This window comes from Gekko japonicus, unplaced genomic scaffold (genome assembly GCF_001447785.1).
Source record: "Gekko japonicus isolate JY-2015 unplaced genomic scaffold, Gekko_japonicus_V1.1 scaffold840, whole genome shotgun sequence".
Taxonomy (NCBI): Eukaryota; Metazoa; Chordata; class Lepidosauria; order Squamata; family Gekkonidae; genus Gekko; species Gekko japonicus.
In genome coordinates this window covers 201728-219479 of record NW_015170298.1, presented here as the reverse complement: position 1 = coordinate 219479, position 17752 = coordinate 201728, and the positions used below count along the sequence as shown (strand labels likewise).

Sequence of the window (17752 nt, the reverse complement as noted above, 5' to 3'; positions counted from 1 at the left end):
TTTTTATTCCCATTGATTTCAATGGGAAGCACATTTCTGGCTACAGTTTCCCCCCTACCAATGAGATTCTCAAGGATTGCACACCTCATGCCTGCAATCCTCACTGCCAAATATCAGGCACATAGGAGAATGTGTCCCAGTTTATGACCTTCAAAGTCCTTCATGGTCTAGGATGCATATAGCCAAAGGAACATCTCCTCCCACATATCTTTGGGCACTAACTACAGGCTTCAGGCTGTGACCTACTGTCTGCTCCCCACTTCAGCTGGCCCCCCAGCATCAACCAGAGCCCATGCCTTTTCCATTGAAGCTCCTACTTCATGGGACAGGCACCCTGAGGTGGTGAAGGGTGCACCATCGCTGGAAAACTTCAAGAGGTGCTGCAATGACATTTTATTTGCCAGGGCTTTTAATGGGGCAGAATCTGTAGGGGGGCAGTCTCTGGAGTTTTATTCTATTATTTTTAAGTTGTAATGTTTTTACTATTACTTGTATGCCACCTTCAGCCACAAGAAAAGGACAGCTATAAATATTAAATATGTTAATAAATAAGCATCCAGCCATAGACTCCCAGTTGAGCTGCTCTGGCCAATTCCTTTCCATATCCACAGTCCCAAGTATAAATTTGTGGCAACTATATGAATGGGAGAGGAAATGGAATGGGCTGGAGCAGCTGGTCTGCAAGAAGCTGTTCCCTTCCCCCCCCCCTTACTCAAATCAGCATACACGTGAAGGACCCACAACATGCAAAGGCATCCCCCTGCTAGCATGGAGCAAACGTGTATTTTGGGAACCTCAATACTTGGGATCTAGCCTGTGTATACCGAGGTCCAAATTCAGACCAACACTCAAAAGGATGAGGGGGAAATAAGCTTCTTAAACAGAAATGTTTTTATTTAAGAGGCAGAAAACAGACCAAACTAAGTTAAGCAATTTGAAGAGCAAAAGGGGTGTCGTGGGCAGCAGCTAGGAAGGTTCACTCCCGACTGCCACCACTCTGGTATGGGTCTCCTTGGGACGGCCCAGAGCACCCACCCTACCCCTTTATACAGTACTTTCATAACAGGTTCCCCCTTGTACGTGACCAAATGAGGCATGAGGACCCAGGCAGAATAACAACTAGTTTTATTAAGAAATTTAATGACAACTTTAGATCTATAACACGTAGGAAAAATGAGCAAAGTAAAAGAAGGAAAATCAGTAAAATAATAAATCCTAACGCTGTCTGTCCTAGCCTTCCCTAGGTACCTGCTCACAGTCTAACTCACCCCTTTGTGGATGAGGGATCCCTCTATTTGCAGCAGCTTCCACCAGCCCTGCACCCTGAAAGAGAACAACCTCCCACTCTGGGCAAGGCCTTTTATTTTCTTCCCAGGCACCACCCTCTATTCCCCTGCTGGTGTAATTTTCCCTCCAAAATCTCCTGTTACCCAGTCACAGGGTCCAGAGGGAAACTGGGAAATGTAGGTCCTGATAGCTACTCCCATACAGGCTTCCCTGGAGCCACTAGGCCTCCCTAGAGCCTGTAGGCCACACCCCTATAGGCCCATGATCATGACAAGGGGAATTACACAAAAGCAAATGCAGTTATAGACATAAATACAAAATCTTTCCCAATAAAAAATGGGAAATGCCTACATAGTTGGGGAATAAAACTAAACAGGGAGAAAGAAGACATACACGCCTGGTCCTAGAGAGAAGAGGGCTGTCCTCTGTGGCAATGAAGCAATAGTGAGGAATGAAACTGACCAGGCAGGGAAAGGAGATGCAGAGACAGGTCCATGAAATAGAAAAGGCAAGAAGCCAACTAACCAGATGTGTTCCAAAATGACTACAAAGAGTGAAGCTTTATACCCTTTGGCCAAGAAAGAGGAGGGAAAGGGATGTTGACATTGGAATGTGTAAATAATAAAAATTCAGTCTCCCCCAAATGAATTAACCTGAAAGGAGACTCTTCGTCTCCATCATGGAGGGGACTTTCCCCCTTGTGTCTTAAATAAAAAATGTTACCTATCTAACTTTCAGATCTTCCCAAGGGTGGGGAGGACATGGTGGGGTACTGCCATGACTGGGGAAGGGCAGGAATCTTCCTATCTGGTCATTGAGATAGAGGACATTGCTGGAATCAGCACATTGCTTATTGATTTCGAGAACTGGGTCGTTAATTGTGATCAAATTATCTGGGAAGGGGCTCCGAGATCCTAGAGGGAAATGGCCCAACTGAATCCCTCTTAGGGTGGGTATTTGCATGACTGATAGAGGAGGTGCCCTGCACTCTGTTCTTGGCATGATCTGCTGCCATTTGATATTAGCTTAATTCAGGCTCCTTCTATCAATCCTAGGCCCACACTGAAGTGTACAGGTGTACATAATAGGGGAGCAGGCCATGTCAAAAATAAGGGTTCCCAAGGGATGAGGGTCTCAGGGGCATCAAACCCGCCCCGAGTAACAGATACACACATGAAGCTGCCTTATACTGAGTGAGACCATTTGTCTACCAAGGTCAGTATTGTCTGCTATGACCTACAGGTTGATCCTTTCAACAGGAGATTCCAGGGAACATTCCTGAGACTTTTTGTATACGAGACAAATGCTCTACCATTGAGCCATAACCCCTCCCCTGAGTGTAGTGATCTGTCTCTAACAGTATTCAGCCAGATATTTCTGGCAGAAATCCTCCAGCTGAGTAGAAGGGCAAGGAAAGGGATGAAGTAAAGAAATAGGCAGAAACTGGATGGCTCAGACAAATCCTTTCTCTCAGCAAATTCTACAACCCAAACAGGATCAGTTCAAGTGGAGATGCAAAAGATGAAAATGGCAGATGAAGAAAGGAAGAGGCTGCTAGATAGCTAGCAGCAACTATATAAGATCTTGCTGAGTTTGTTTCTTCTTTGCTACAGGTATTTATGGCCTGGGCATGCCCAGAGGTGTGAACTGAAGGTTCTTGTCCTTTGGCTCTTAACCTGAGGGTGGTAGCCTAGAGCTGGATAGAAGGGGGAGCTGCTCTGTGCAGCCTATTCGTCCTCCTCTACCTTCTGTTTCTTTTCATCTTTTTTGCTTTGGGTTCCCACAGGGAACAAAGTGAAGATTTAAATATTTACAGAAATAAAATTCTGGAGGAAATGGGAAAGTGGTTGGCTGGCCTTGAAGAAATGTACTCCATTTCAGCTCCTCAAAGCACATTTTTCTTCACTCCCACTACAATCATTTTTGAAAGACAGACCTCCACCACTGTTTCAAACCATATTCATCCTGTCTTCATAAAAAAAAAAACCTCTATGAACGAACATATAACTTTATTTGAATAAGTTACATAGCTCTCTCAGCCTGGGTGTTCTCTCACTCTGCCCAGGCCCAACTGAGGAAAAACAGAAAGTGGGTATTACTCATTCCTAATTCCTGGCACCTCCCAGGAACTACATAATTAGTTTTTCCCCTACTGCAACCACTATCACCATGCTCCTTTATGTTTTAGAATTATTGGAAAGAAAGAACTGATGAGGTTTCAATTTTTTAAACTGTTTGCAGCTTCACTGGTTGAAAGATCCTTCTTATTCAGAGGGTCCTTCCATTTATCCAGACAGCCTCTTTTCAAAGTGCATGCAGCAAGCCATGCATGTCCCAAGAAAACTATTGGATCCCAGAAAGTAATCAGTATATTTTCTAACTAGTGCTCTGAAGCATGGCATAGTTGTCAGACTAGGATCTGGGAGATTCCAGGTTTGAATCTATGCTCTGCCACAGAAGCTTGCTGGGTGACCTTGGCCCAATCCCACACTCTCAACCTGACCAACCTCATGGGGCTGTTGTGAGAATAAATGGAGAATGATGTAAGCCCCTTTGGGTCCCCACTGGGAGACAGGTGGGGTATAAATGAAGTAAATCAAAATAAATAAGTCATCTGTGCCTGGCAGCTGCAGCACCTCTATGAACTCCTTTCCCTTCATAAAAGGGGGAAGCCAATTCTACCCCCTTCTCTAAGGTGAGTTCTTTCATTATTCCTACAAAACTGGGAGAGCTCTGTTTTCACATTAGCTGGACGGCAGGAGAAAGACACCCCCCCCCCTGCGTACAAAGAACTTGTAGATGTGCCCTAGAGTACTCTTGAAGACTCCCAGTGTCTCTAAACCCATCTGAGAAACACTGTTATACACAACTGTTGTTTTTGTTATCTCTGGGCAGTTTTCAGAGTTAATATTATTCTATCCAGGGAAAGGCTGAAGTCAGCAGCAAAATTTTCACTTACCTAGACAAAACAGCTTTAGTTAGGTCTGCTTGGGTTGTTCTAAGCTGGAAACAATGACACTAATTCAACAGTAATTCTATTACTTTCTAACATGGCAAAATAATTAGAAGTCATATGGTCCGATCCAGGGACAGCAGTAGTACTTCTAGCACTCATTATACGCATGCTGGATTATTAACCAAAGGAAACGGGGTGCAGGGTTGAGTTCTTTATCCCCAAACAGGCAAACACAGAGTTCAGCAGCAGACAGCTATGCAAAAGCCTTATTATGAAGAAACTATTTGAAAAAGTCCATTTGCTGCCTTGGGGACCCTATTCAGGTGGACAGGCAGACTTGAAATGTTTTAAATAAACTGATGGATGTTGGTAGGAACCTCTTTTCTAGGCCCCTTTCCAAGCTTGCACGTAAATTAGGGGTCACTGTATAAAATACGTATGTGTAGCTCTGCTGCTATACGTGAGTGGTTCCGTGCTAGATAAGACTTCAAGGTTACAGCTGTGCATTCAGTGATTTGAATTCCCTTAGGCTCACAAGAAATAGGCTACTACACAGCACCCTGTGTAACAGACACATTAACAAGTTCTTGTCCCTGTACCCCTCCAATTTTACAGCCAGACTGTATAGAAACCTATGACTTACTCCAATTACAGGGGCTTGGAAGGTTTTTCCCCTCATCACAGATATTGTAGTGTTAAGCAGAGCAGTAAAGAAAGAAAATGTTTATTGGCACTTGTATCTGTTTATTTACTGTAGGCGAAGCAAAGATACAGCCTTAGCTGTTTAAAAGTTTCATTCATTCATAGCCGCTTCACATATTATCCTTTCCTGACACCTGAATACACATATTAGGAAATCCACAGCTTTGACAGTTTCAAGCACACTTTGGGGGTGGGGTTCTCCAAAATGCAATATGAGACGAGGTACACTTCATACAATACAGGTATTAACAGTTGATGCACGGAGACCCAGGAAGTGATCTACACATTTTGTTAATCCATGCTGGTCCACGTATGCAGGTATGACACTCTGTGGACAGTTGCTCAATATCATACAACTGAACTTATCAAGTCCATCCACTGACAGTCACCATGAGTTCAGATTATATGTAACTGATAATGAAGCTCTTGACTGGGGTACTGCATTCACTCTTCAGAACTTACATGTATGGACTTGCCTTTTGTTCTATTTTTATTTTTAAAAATGGGAATACAATAAAGCTAGGCTTAGAAACCTTTTCACGCATTGTTATTGTGATGAACACTGGTTCTCAGAAAGCCTGGAGCTAATACAAATGGATAATAACGTTCTCATTCTATGCAAAGTATTACAGATAACAGAATTACCCCAAGGTGCATTCTCATCTCCCAAGACTTTTTGTCAACTGCAGGGGCTTGAAGATAGAATGGAAAATGAAACCCAGTAGATACGAATCCAGTGCAAGTTTTGTGTTGTATCTCGTTGACCTATTCTTTCTATAAAGATGTAGGTTTCATAGCTCTGGTTTTATTTCTGTTCCGTACCAAGAAAAAGGAATATGAGAGAAGAAAAGCCTCCAGAAAACAAGTCCCCTTTGCACATGCACGGCCTGCTCTCTCCAATATTTTCTTATTATTATGAAAGCAGTACATTTTTCCTCCTAGCCCAAGGCATGGTGGCACCACCCAGAGCATTGTAAAATTGAACTATTTCCATGTTCACAATTTTTAAAAAGAATTCATTTTTTTAGAAAAAGAGGAATGAAAAAGAACACTGCTGTTAGTGAGTTTTGGAGATTGGTTCTGTTTCCCTAATAAGCCACTGGAGAGCTTCATGTCGTCCTTGTCGTTCGAGTTCTGCCCCAATCGCCTCTCTGCATTTTTTGTGGTAGTCATTCACCCAGAGGGGGGGGGGGGGGAAGGAAAGATAATGTTTATCAGGGAAGGGTGGAGGATAATACATCTTGATCTTGAAGAGGAAAGGGGCATTCGGCATCTTACAGTGACCTTCTATAAAGATGTCAATAGATGCCAGCTGCGGATGCTCAAGAGCAAGTGGATTCCACTGTTTTTGGCCATGACTGTCTGTTGGTCATCAGCCTTTTGCAAACAGGCTTACCAGACAAGAACAGTGCTCAACAAAAAACAAAACTAAATACAAGCTGGCCACATTAGTTAGATGATTCACATATCTTTAGCTGCAAAGAGATTCACATTTTGAAAAAAGTATCAGTAACGGTGCTGTTTACCTGCAGATTCATTGCATCTCTGAAAAACGGCCCATGAACAAATCAACAGCTATAACTTAAACATATATACTGACATTCCTTAGCACTACAAAATGTTACAGGTATGTAGAGTCTGTGTGCCTCAGCACAAAATTTCTCCCATCTCACCTCCAATTCCTATTTGGACAACCTTCCTGCCAAGAGTTTTTGGGTGCTTTTTTTTTTTTTTTTTTACAGACAAAGGCTTGGCATTAAACAAATACTCGGACAGGTGTCATCATTCTGACCTGCTCTGCATGAAGGTGAGTGGGGAGGAAAAAATGTGCACTCTAGATTTGAATTCACTCAAGACTCACTATCACACAGTACACTGAAAATCATCTCACTTACCTCTTTAGGGGTCAGCAAATGAGTGTGTATCATTTTGGTCTGGATTGGAACCAGGGTCAAAGGTTCAAAAGTTAAACTGCCTCTGTTGCTGAAGTTGTACTGTGGGGGAGAAGCAGCCCGGTCAGTGGAAAAGGTTAACTTCTCTCTACAGATTCCACAGATTTCACCAAGAAATACAGACAAGTGATTAGTCCCTCACTATAGTAATTCCCTTCAAGTCAACAGAAAGGAGAACTGTTCGCTGCACACAGAACAGAACTTAGAACTGCTCTCCCCACCACTGTAAACTTCTCTGCTGCTTAAATCCATGTGACGGGAGGCAGATTAGAGGTTTTATGACACGCCAGCATCCAAACAATATTACACCAAATGTAAAAGCATATTTTCAGTCAACTTTTAAGTTTTCACTCACTTCATGGATAACATTTTCATAATGAGGTAAGCCTATGCAAAAGATTACTTCTTATATCATAGTTTGCAGCAGCAATTCACTAGGAGAGAATGAAGAACATGAAAATGTTGTAAAAAGAATACCTTAAATGGCACCAATCACTTGACAGAAAGAGAATAAGCAGCAGAGAAGTGTCAGCAGACATATTAAAGGGGAGGACACGAGGCCCCCTTCAAAACAAGGCAAACATTTTGAACCAATCTGAAGCTGGGAAGCCCATCTCCCAAATGAGGATTTCAAAGCACACATACAACAGGAGTGTATTTTTAAAAATAAGAAAAAAATACCTGGTAGTCCTTATAATATTTTGTGACATGGGGAATTGTTTATATGCAACTGAACTATCTTGCACACTATTAAGAACGCTCTTATTTACATGGATTAAGTAAAACAACCCACTTGTCCTAGATGAGGGAAAGACAGGTTGTTTTGCCCAAGGCCAGAAAGCCTCCTAGGCCTGCAGCTAAGAAGTCTGCATTTCTTCCATTCTGCTGCTTTTAATGAACTTTTTGAAATGCATGGCACAGCAAGGTGACACTGCTCTTCTGGGCAGGAACCACTCACCTTTGTTTTGGAAGGAACAACAAGAACCACATTTTCTATTCGGATGCCAAAAGAACCATCCTCATAATAACCAGGTTCTGTAGAGACAGAAAGTCATTAAGAAACACTTCCAGAGACACTTGGCATAATGAACTCTAACTCTACTGCTTAACAGCCTTAAAACTCTGCAGTTCAAAAAGGTAAGGAAACGTCCAGTGCCATCCTAAGGAAGTGCTACAAACCATTAACTTGACTTAGAAGGGTACATGCAACTCTACATGGGGTGGCACTGTTCACATTTTAGCCTAATTCGCATACTCCTTTGGTGTATTTTGGTGTAGTGTAGTGGTTAAGTGTGCGGACTCTAATCTGGGAGAACCGGGTTTGATTCCCCACTCCTTCACTTGCAGCTTCTGGATGACCTTGGGCAAGCCATAGTTCTGATAAGCACTGTTCTTGAAAAAGAGCAGTTTCTGTCAGAGCTCTCTCAGCCCCACCTACCTCACAGGGTGGCTGTTGTGGGGAGGGGAAGGGAAAGGAGTTTGTAAGCCGCTCTGAAACTCCTTTGCGTAGTGAAGGGCGGGGTATAAACCCAATCTCTTCTCTTCTTCTTCCATTCATAGAGGAATGTGGCAAGAATTTCAAATTATGGCTTAGTCACAGATGCAGCATCTTAAAAGAGATCTGGTATAAAAGTTCCAATATTAGTAAAAAAGTATACTTGGGGGGGGGGCTTACTTAATTTATACCCCCACTCTTCTCTCCAATGTGGAGACAGTGTGGCTTACAACGTTCTGCTCTACTTCACTGTATCCTCACAACCCTGTGTTATGTTAGACTGAGAGTATGTGATTGGCCCAAGGTCACCCAGCAAGCTTCTATTTCGAAGTGAGGATTCAAACCCAGATCCTAATCCCACACTCTAACCACTGCACTACCCTGGCTTTCAATGTCGTTAAATGCTGTCATAAGAGTACTGCTGGATAGCAACTGCTAAAGACATTTTAATAGCAGGAAGGGCAGGACTAAAATCACACAGTGGACAAGAAATGACACCCAACACTTAGGGTATGCTCACCTGTTAGGTTATGCAAGTGTCAGTTTCAGTCATGAAAGAATTAACCTGTTGTTTATGCACACTAATGTTAGTTAGCTTATAACCAATTAGATGTTAGACATGGTTTTCCCACCAGAGAAGGGGAGGCGTCATTCCTAATTAAGATGAGCTGGGGAATGTCTATTGGCTGATCAATTGAGGATGCAACATGCGGTTTGGCACATAACACAGGGGGTGGTCCTTTTGCGGGAAACTTTGTTCTCTCACACACAAGAGTTTTTCTGCTGTGCATCATTGCTCTGCTAACCAAATCCAACAATGCCCCACTCCCAAACCTTCAATATGGCATTCACTTACAGGCTTGTTGTAAGAATATTCAGATAATGTACATGAAGTGCTTTGAACATTTGAAAACTGTAAACCAATACTATGTATCATTGCTGGTATGAAATCAAATTTTATAGAAACTCGAAATACCATTAGGATTCTTTTTCTCACTGAAAAAAACCAGGGAGCTAAGAGGAATACAATGTCTGACCTTTTAACACCAGGGAAGTCAAAGAGACAGAAGGCCATGGCCCAGATGGTCTTGACACTAGTTCACTTATCTTACTAATACAACTTCCCTTATCCAACCAGAATCCAATCAACAGGAATAAATACCATCAGACACAATCATCCCAGCTTCCAGAGGCTCATCAGCAAAGGTCTTGTAGCTAATACCACATGGGCCTTCATGAACATTTAGAAATGCACCAACTCCATGTCCTGTGCCATGCAGATAATCTAAGCCTTGATCCCACAGTGCAGACCGGGCAAAGGAGTCCAGGAGGTGACCTACAAGTCACAGGAAGAAGACAGGTACAATATACATTAGTGGCCTTGACAGAAAGTCTTCATATCTTAGTGCACCACATTAAGACTGCGAAATAATGAGAAAGAGACCAACCATGAAGTCCAAAACGGTAACACCCTTCTAAATCTATGTAACTCTTCTTAGGATTTGCCCTTTGCTTTGTGCTTGCTTTGTTACAGGTTATAAAAGGGACTGCAGTGATCCTAGGAAATTAAAACTGAAATCCCCTGTTGATTGCTATCCCAAGGTCCCTCTTTCATATACTCAAACATTGGGTACATTGTTCATACATCATGGAGTACTGGGATTTTAAATGGTTTTCTCTCTCTCTTTATATATATTTTTGCATTTGTGCATGTGTGTGTGTGTGTGTGCCCGTGCCTGGAAGTCATGGCGACCTCTGGTGACTCCTACTGGGGAATGGAGGATATTCAGAAAAGTAGTTTGATAACCTGCCTCTGCCTCCCCTCACTGGCATTCTTTGGCGGTCTCCCATCCAAATACTTGCCAGGGTCAGCCCTGCTTAGCTTCCGAGAGTTGACAAGATCAGGCTTGCCTGGGCTATCCAGGTAAGGGCCAGGGTTTTACATGGTATTCTTAAGACTATTGGGCTAGTAGAGCCAAGTAGCCATTATTTCTCCCCTCTGGCTCTTTTTCTTCTTCTATCAACTGTCCACAGATGATCCTCGAACACATTTCTGTGATGTGAGGAAGTTTTCATGCTCCTTCTTGCTCAGTGAAGCTATGGAAGAAACTTTAGCATGCACCTTGCAAAGAAGAGACATGACCTGCAGAATGCTCAGAGCCAACACCCAAAAGTTTTTGCCCAACCGTGATCACCAGCAGCCTAGAAGGTAAGTGGAGAGGTGAGGCTGTGAAACCATTACTTCTGGACAATCATCTCAGATGAAGAGGAGGAACAAACCTTTGGTTCCATTGGGAAATATGGCGGCACTGACAGCAATGTGACCCTTCAACACATATGTGAAACATTCCTGCAAGGAAAACAGAACACCATTTAGAAACAAAAACAACCTGAGCAGAGATGAGCACTGATAATATGCAGCAGTATTTGGACTCCACCACAAAACATATTTAATACTGTCGTCCTTTATTTAAATATTTATATCCTGCCCTGTCTCTTTAGGCAAAAGTCATCTTCTAACCTGTCTATTAAGTTGATACTGAATTCTGGGCTACTGAATTCCACCAGATTATTTGAATTTGCAGCCTGTTTTGATGGTACAGGCAAGCAGTGCATTAGCACATCTCCCTGAAGAATTGGGGGGGGGGGGGGAAGCAACTTATAGCAAGGTCTAAGTCTTGTGCATGGACTACAACTAAGTCTTGTACATTCCTACAACTGGAATGGGCAGCAAATGGAAACTGCAACAGAAAAGACAGCTTAGTGAAAAGAGACTTTTTGTGTTTAACAGCTAGTTTTTCCTCTAGTCAAAAACAGGATGAGAGGGACCATTTAAACAAAAAAAAGTTACCTCAAGTTGCATTCTCAGTACAGAATTTCAGACAACTTCAGACTGAATTTATCATCAAAGGAATATTTTAAAACTAAAAATTTTATGCCCGTTTCTTTGAGAAGATCTTCAAGTCGAGGCAGACCAAAATTTAAAGGGGAGTAACTACAAAGCTATTTTGCCAGAAATAACAGGAATGAATCATTCTATGAAGTCTGCAAGACATTACAATAAGGAACAGTCCTGTCAGACATCATGCTATCACAGACTTGTTGATTTGGCTACAGTATAACCATACTAGTCAGATGCAAGCATAGCCACTGAAACCAGAAGGCCGCTATTAGCATTTAGCAGCCCCAACATGCCTTTTCAGCCACCCCATGAAGAAGTCAAAGGCCAAGCCTGGAAAAAGCAGCTGCAGCAGGATGAAATGGCGAGAAGGAAGCCAGACGGCTGTTTCCCCAGAGTCTTAGAACACCATTTTCTTAGGTTGACAACAATCTCTCACATTTTCGTCCTCCTCCAAGGAGCTGCAGACATGTCTCCTCGTGAGGCTGGCATCCATAATAATTAGGCAGATCAGGAGAGGAAACTGAAACAGCCTTGGTTCATGAGTGAGACACACTCCTCGGCCTCGTGACAAATTCAGCCAGGGATGGGGGGGAGGGGGTAGCTACATTGATGTGTGGCAGCAAAAATAAAAAAGGGGTCTCAGAGCACCTTTTAAAGACTAACAGATTTTAATGCCATGGATAGCACACTTCATTGGATGCATAGGTGTAACCTCAGTAGGAAGATGTCACACACAGAGATAAAGAAAAAAATTAAGTGAAGTCAAAAGGCCATTAAAAATATAACTGGGCACTCGATACCACTGCAACCTGAACTAATATTACTTGATTTATGGAATGCCCCCCATATACCCAAATGTAGCCAAGACCTTATTTCGACTCTGCTAATAGCTGCTAAGGTGGTTATTGCGAGTAGCTGGAAATCTACCAACAAACTTCTTCTTTCCTCTTGGTGTTTAAAAATCTGGGACTTTTACATCATGGACAAACTTTCTGATGCAGTGGCTTCCTCTACTAATAGTTCATGTTCAAAATCTACTTTATGCACAAAATGGTCTCCTTTTTTAGAATATGTTTTCAATAATGACACTTCTAAATTTGCTGTTCCTTCTCAGTATGTTGCAGTGTTTCATTACATGTAATTTTGTGTTGGTCATATTTATACCAAATCCCATTGTTGTTTATTGTACTATAGACTAATAAAATATTTTTTTAAAAGCAAACAAAAAAAATGTAAGAGGTACAGTTTGTGTGACATCCCTATATAAAACTGAATACGTATAAAAGTGCCGTAATCATTTGAAAGCAGTAGCTGGTAATAACAGATGAATACTTCTGGTGCTCAGGGGCTGATAGACACAATGGTCTCTGTAGTTCTGAAGAGGAAGCTTGGTGTTTATGGGGTTTCTATGTTAAGCCAACCATAACTAGTGGAGTTAATTCTGTTAGTCAGTCAGTCCCGTATAATAACTGCGATCTGCAAAAAGACTTGCCTATCATAATTATTTCAAAAGCCTACCTCTGCAAAGCAACAACAGGATGTCTAGTTAGCAAAGAAAACAGAATTCTTGCATTACCTTTTCATAAGTTGATGGGGTGCCAAAATGCATAGTCCTTGTCACATCTGTGGTTCCATCCCTTCCATAAAAGAAAGCAAAATATTAACAACAGAGAACAGTCAGAAATATCGAGGGGGGGGGGGATTTAATATGATAGCTATTCATAACGAGACCCGAGTGCGCCGCATGACAGAGTGAGCTCCCGTCTCTCGTTCCAGCTCCTGCCAACCTAGAAGTTCGAAAGCAAGAAATTGCAAGTAGATAAATAGGTACCACTTCAGTGGGAAGGTAACAGCGTTCCGTGCGCCTTGGTGTTTAGTCATGCCGGCCACATGACCACGGAAACGTCTTCGGACAGCGCTGGCTCTTCGGCTTTGAAACGGAGATGAGCACCACAACCCTAGAGTCGGATTCGACTGGCTTTCGAGCAAGGGAATCTTTATTTTTAAGACTCATGAAAGCAGGAAATAATGAATTTATTTGTGTTATGGAACAAATAAGACTCTATTAAAAGTTCACTGCTGGTCTTGTAGTATTCACAAAATCTCCTGAAGTGCTGAGCATCTGTTGTGATACTGGGCATCAGTTCCTTTTCCATAGCAGAAGGGTAGGATAACAGAAATTACTAAATATTAATAATATTTCTACTAACTAATATTCACATTTTTAGAACTCTCAAAAGCCTGACTCTGCTTCTACACCTGACCTACTTTAGTAAATGTACACTCTAGTAAGTCTTCAGAGGCTGTAAAGGCCACCAAAGTGGGAGACAGAATCAGTAACTGCACTTCAGAGGAAAAGCTTCTATTCCATTCTGCATCCCTCTGGCTTCTCTGACACAGGTGTCCCTTGCTCCTCCTGCTCTCAGCAGGTGGAACATTCCAGTCTGGATGGCTATTTGCAATCTGTTGTTTCAGAGGAAAGTGTGAAGGACTGTGCTCAATAACCTTCAGCTCTTTGCTGGCTCAGTGGCTACACGAACGTGGGTCTTTGTACTGGACCCAATGTGTTGGGACCTCATCTTTCAGAAAAAGATAAATAATTTGGCACCAAGAATGAATTTCTATGTTAAGCCAACCATAATGAGCGAAGTTAATTCTCTTAGTCTAACAAAACTAGGGCTTTGTGAATTCTGTAATACTGTACAAGCTACACAGAATTCAGCCCAAAATCTGCAAAGACAAGCGTGGTGAAGCTGAAGAAGCCACATGATGGACAGGCACTATTCACTGGGAAGGGAACTTCAGTTCCCCTGCATGACCCCTATTCCACCCCCTCTAAGGAGAACAAACTAAAGCATGGATGGTTCACACAGGCCAAAAAATTAAGCTTTTCTTCATGCAAAACTTTCTTAACCATCACAAAGTATATACCATTTTAACCAGCTAAATCAGATTTATCTATTTTTATCTCCTTTTGAGGACATCTAGCCTATCTAGTTTGCACACGACTGGTATGATTTCTGCCTAGATAACAGGCTAAATTTGATGAGCCAGGAAGCTTTTCCCAACTCTACAGTAGAACAGGTCAGGGCACCTTTATTCAAACATCCAAATAAACTACAAGATCTTTGGAAATCTCCACAATTACTTCATGCTTCTGAAAAAAATAATAATAAAAAGACTAGGATCTCTTGGAAGGTGTCCACATGCTCCACTAACACAAAGCAGACCCAAGCAAGAGCATGAGAATTTCCCGAATGGGTTATATGCCCAAAGTCCTTCCTGTAAAAAGCCTCCAGTAGTACATGACATCAAATGCATCAGAATTAATTTTGTAGTGTCACCTAATTCAGCCCTGCTGTCCCTCCACAGTTGGGACAATGTCATGGATGCCTAACTCATTTCATTCAATTGGCTGCTTCTCATTGTGACATAGAGGGAGATGATAATTAGACTGTCTGGGAAGAAAGATCTCTTTGTAAAAGCCTTATCAAAGAATGTTCACATAGTTCCTGTTCAGAGGCCCATTACAAATGCTGGCTAACAGAAACGCCAAACTCTAAAGAGACAGTTCTCTCTCAAAGGGTAAATCAGGTCTCCTATGTGTCCCCGACTGAACAAAAGGCTTTTAGTCTACCTGTAACCATTCATTTAAACAAATGAATCGTAAGCAATTTCCCCAAAAAGTTAATATATCTATACAAACTTCAGGGACTGAGACAACTCTGAAAAACTCTCACGCTAATAAAGTTGAGAGTCAGGTAGGCAGGCTAATTCTGACAAGTCTCAAAGTTTACTGGAGGACTAAGAGGACAGCAGAATCTAACTCTGTTAAGTAAGCAGAACTGCGGCTTATTTCAGTGAAAATAAATGTAATCTAGAAGTCCCTTATACATTTCCTTGATTTGGAACATGCCAGATGACTCTAACAAGTTTGAGGGATTCTACTTGTTAAGGATAGAATTAGGTCAGCAAATAATATTATTCCATTGCCCCAATCAGGACAGATCATTGCTGTACTCTGACATACCTAATGGTTCCAGAGGTAAGCGGGTTTGTATTATTCACTGATGGTCTTGGCTTTGCCAGGACCTTCTTCAGTTCCTGCTGTACACCGACTATGAAGTACCCACTGACAAGCTAACAAGGAGACTGTACCCCATCCCCAAGAGTCCAGTCAAATATCCTCATCACCAGTAAGTAAAAATGGCACTGAATGTAAAATAAAGGCAAATTATCTTGGGTGGGGGAGAAACAGGGAAAAATCATTGTGACTGACCATTCAAAACCAAACCAGACGTGTTCTGTAAGGTGTGTGAGTATGTAGCTCACCATAACTATTCAAGTACGTGGAGGACCTACTTGGATCAAGTGGATGCAAGAGAGGATTTCAGCCCCTTCACATACACTCAACATTTTTCTGTCCTGAAGCAGCCCCAGGAAGCTGCTATTTGGTCCACTGGGTACTCCACACAGTACACATCTAGTTTTGCCTTAATAATCTTGTTTCTCCATGCTGGAACATATCCAAGGTTATTTGTATGTTTCACCATAGCTAGTACATATCTGAGAAGGGGGATGAATTTACCTTGTCTACTGACATGAAGTAAATCACAAATGTGATCTCCCACTTACTTGTACTGGGCACCAGAATCCAGGAGGTAGATCTCGTTCATGGATAAAGTCCTGTTTGTCTCAGGAGTTGGCCTATTCCATGAAATAAAAGTTATTTGCCTCAAAACATTACCACCTTTTCATTCAAACTGACAAGTGAAAACAGACATAATTGCAAGTTACTTCTTAAATTATGGAATTAAATGAAATACTATATCTGGACACGTATCTTTAGTAATTTCCATGCACTAAATCATGTGAGAATACCCACTAGCACCATTTACTCAGGATTCTGTTGCATCTAAGAAAGCAGCTCAAGGGAATGAATTTTTCCTAATTTAAACTAAGCAGCAGAGGCAGCACCATGCCGAATCGCAAGACCCTTCTGTAACAGACCTCTTGTGCCCTGTACCCAGGGTGGTCTTTCCCGAGAGAGGGACACCCCAAAACAAATTTTACAGTGCCATCATAAAGCCAGTCTTGGCTTAAACAATGACTTTTAAGAAAACCTCACTTCAAGCTGCACTCTCAGAACATCCTCCTTGCCTTGCAAAAACCCCCCCCCCCCCCCCCCCCGTTAGCTCAATCCATAAGGACTAGAATGGACAAATCTCTGCAGACACATCAAGGTAAACATTAACGTTAACTGTTCATGTGTAGTGAATGGCCACCCATTCAGGTTCATCCTGCCTCACATTAAGAAACATCACCTCCATTGTCTAGCACCTGGGAAACACCAGATCACACTATTGTTCCATAATGGGGATCTCATCAATTCATTGTGAAACTTGCCACCACACTTTAGCATACCTTCAGGATACATTTTGGGGTATAAATATATTTCGTCCCTCGCAGGCATGGTGTGATTGGGCTGGACGCACACAAAGCCAACACCCCTGAATGTAACTCAGCCCCCTCCCCACCGGTCTCGCTGGTCAGGTCCACGCATCTCCTCCCTACAATCTCTGGACCTCAACACCACTACAGCATAGGTATAGTATCATCCTGATCCATCCTCTCTATTTGTCTGCTGTCTCCTTTTTATATCTCCCTGTATGCTTGCAATCCTTGATTTAAGTCTAAATATCCAAATTATTACTTCTCCATAATAAAATCCATTTCTCCTTACAATTTGGATTGGTTATTGACTCAACCAAGCGTCTTATAGGGACTATCTCCGTAAACATTGATAGCAGATTCTCGCTATTGCCTCACCTTTCACTAGCTTTGCCTTGGATGCTAACTCCCACCATCAAACTGATGGCAAGAATATTATTTATTAAAGTTGGTAGGAGTAACGCTCCTGACTGGGGTGTACTGAAACACAAGGATTCTGTCACTCTTACTTGTAGTGTATGATAGCACCATTTGGGCCGGTACTTGAAATGGTAGCAAAGCTCAAGTCGACAAAGTTCTCCTGCTGGCTGCAAGAAAGAGATTTCATGAACAAGGTACAATCATAGAAGTCTTCTAGCAACCTAACTCTTGCTTGAGGCCATGCTGGACTTTCCTCCCATTCCCAACCAAGGACGATGGATCCCAGCTGGGGAAAGGTTTGCTTTGAAACCTGCAGAAAGAGGCATCCTGTCCTTGAATGTTTAAAGGCTGAGGCTACAGAGCTCATACATCTGTTGCTGCTGTGATTCAACATAGGTTTAATCATAAACAGAACCTCATTCGTGATTTAGCATGGTAAGACTGCCGACCCGATGTCTATTACTAATAACTACATGAACAAGACTCCTGGGCTAGCACTCAGAGTCCCTTGTTCTGTCCAAGAACTCAGTACTAACTACAATTTGGTAGGCTGTGATAGGGATGATCAGGGAACAGAGACTGGACTA

The 17752-nt window shown here is 42.2% G+C and overlaps 1 protein-coding gene across 2 annotated transcripts in view; it reads right to left on the bottom strand.

The window, feature by feature from the left end:
* Positions 1 to 4977: 4977 nt before the first annotated feature.
* XPNPEP1 (X-prolyl aminopeptidase (aminopeptidase P) 1, soluble) overlaps positions 4978 to 17752 on the bottom strand; it is a 44192-nt gene continuing 31417 nt past the window's right edge. The window contains exons 15-22 of one of the 2 annotated variants that reach the window (XM_015417933.1): positions 17255 to 17332; positions 15930 to 16001; positions 12871 to 12931; positions 10673 to 10742; positions 9555 to 9728; positions 7856 to 7932; positions 6836 to 6939; positions 4978 to 6126 (exon numbers count right to left, since the gene is read on the bottom strand). In XM_015417933.1, the coding sequence (XP_015273419.1) occupies positions 6003 to 6126; positions 6836 to 6939; positions 7856 to 7932; positions 9555 to 9728; positions 10673 to 10742; positions 12871 to 12931; positions 15930 to 16001; positions 17255 to 17332 (760 nt within the window). In that variant the 3' untranslated portion in view covers positions 4978 to 6002. Of the gene's footprint in view, positions 6127 to 6767; positions 6940 to 7855; positions 7933 to 9554; positions 9729 to 10672; positions 10743 to 12870; positions 12932 to 15929; positions 16002 to 17254; positions 17333 to 17752 lie in introns of those variants that run through there. The other variant, XM_015417932.1, reaches the window with a different exon arrangement.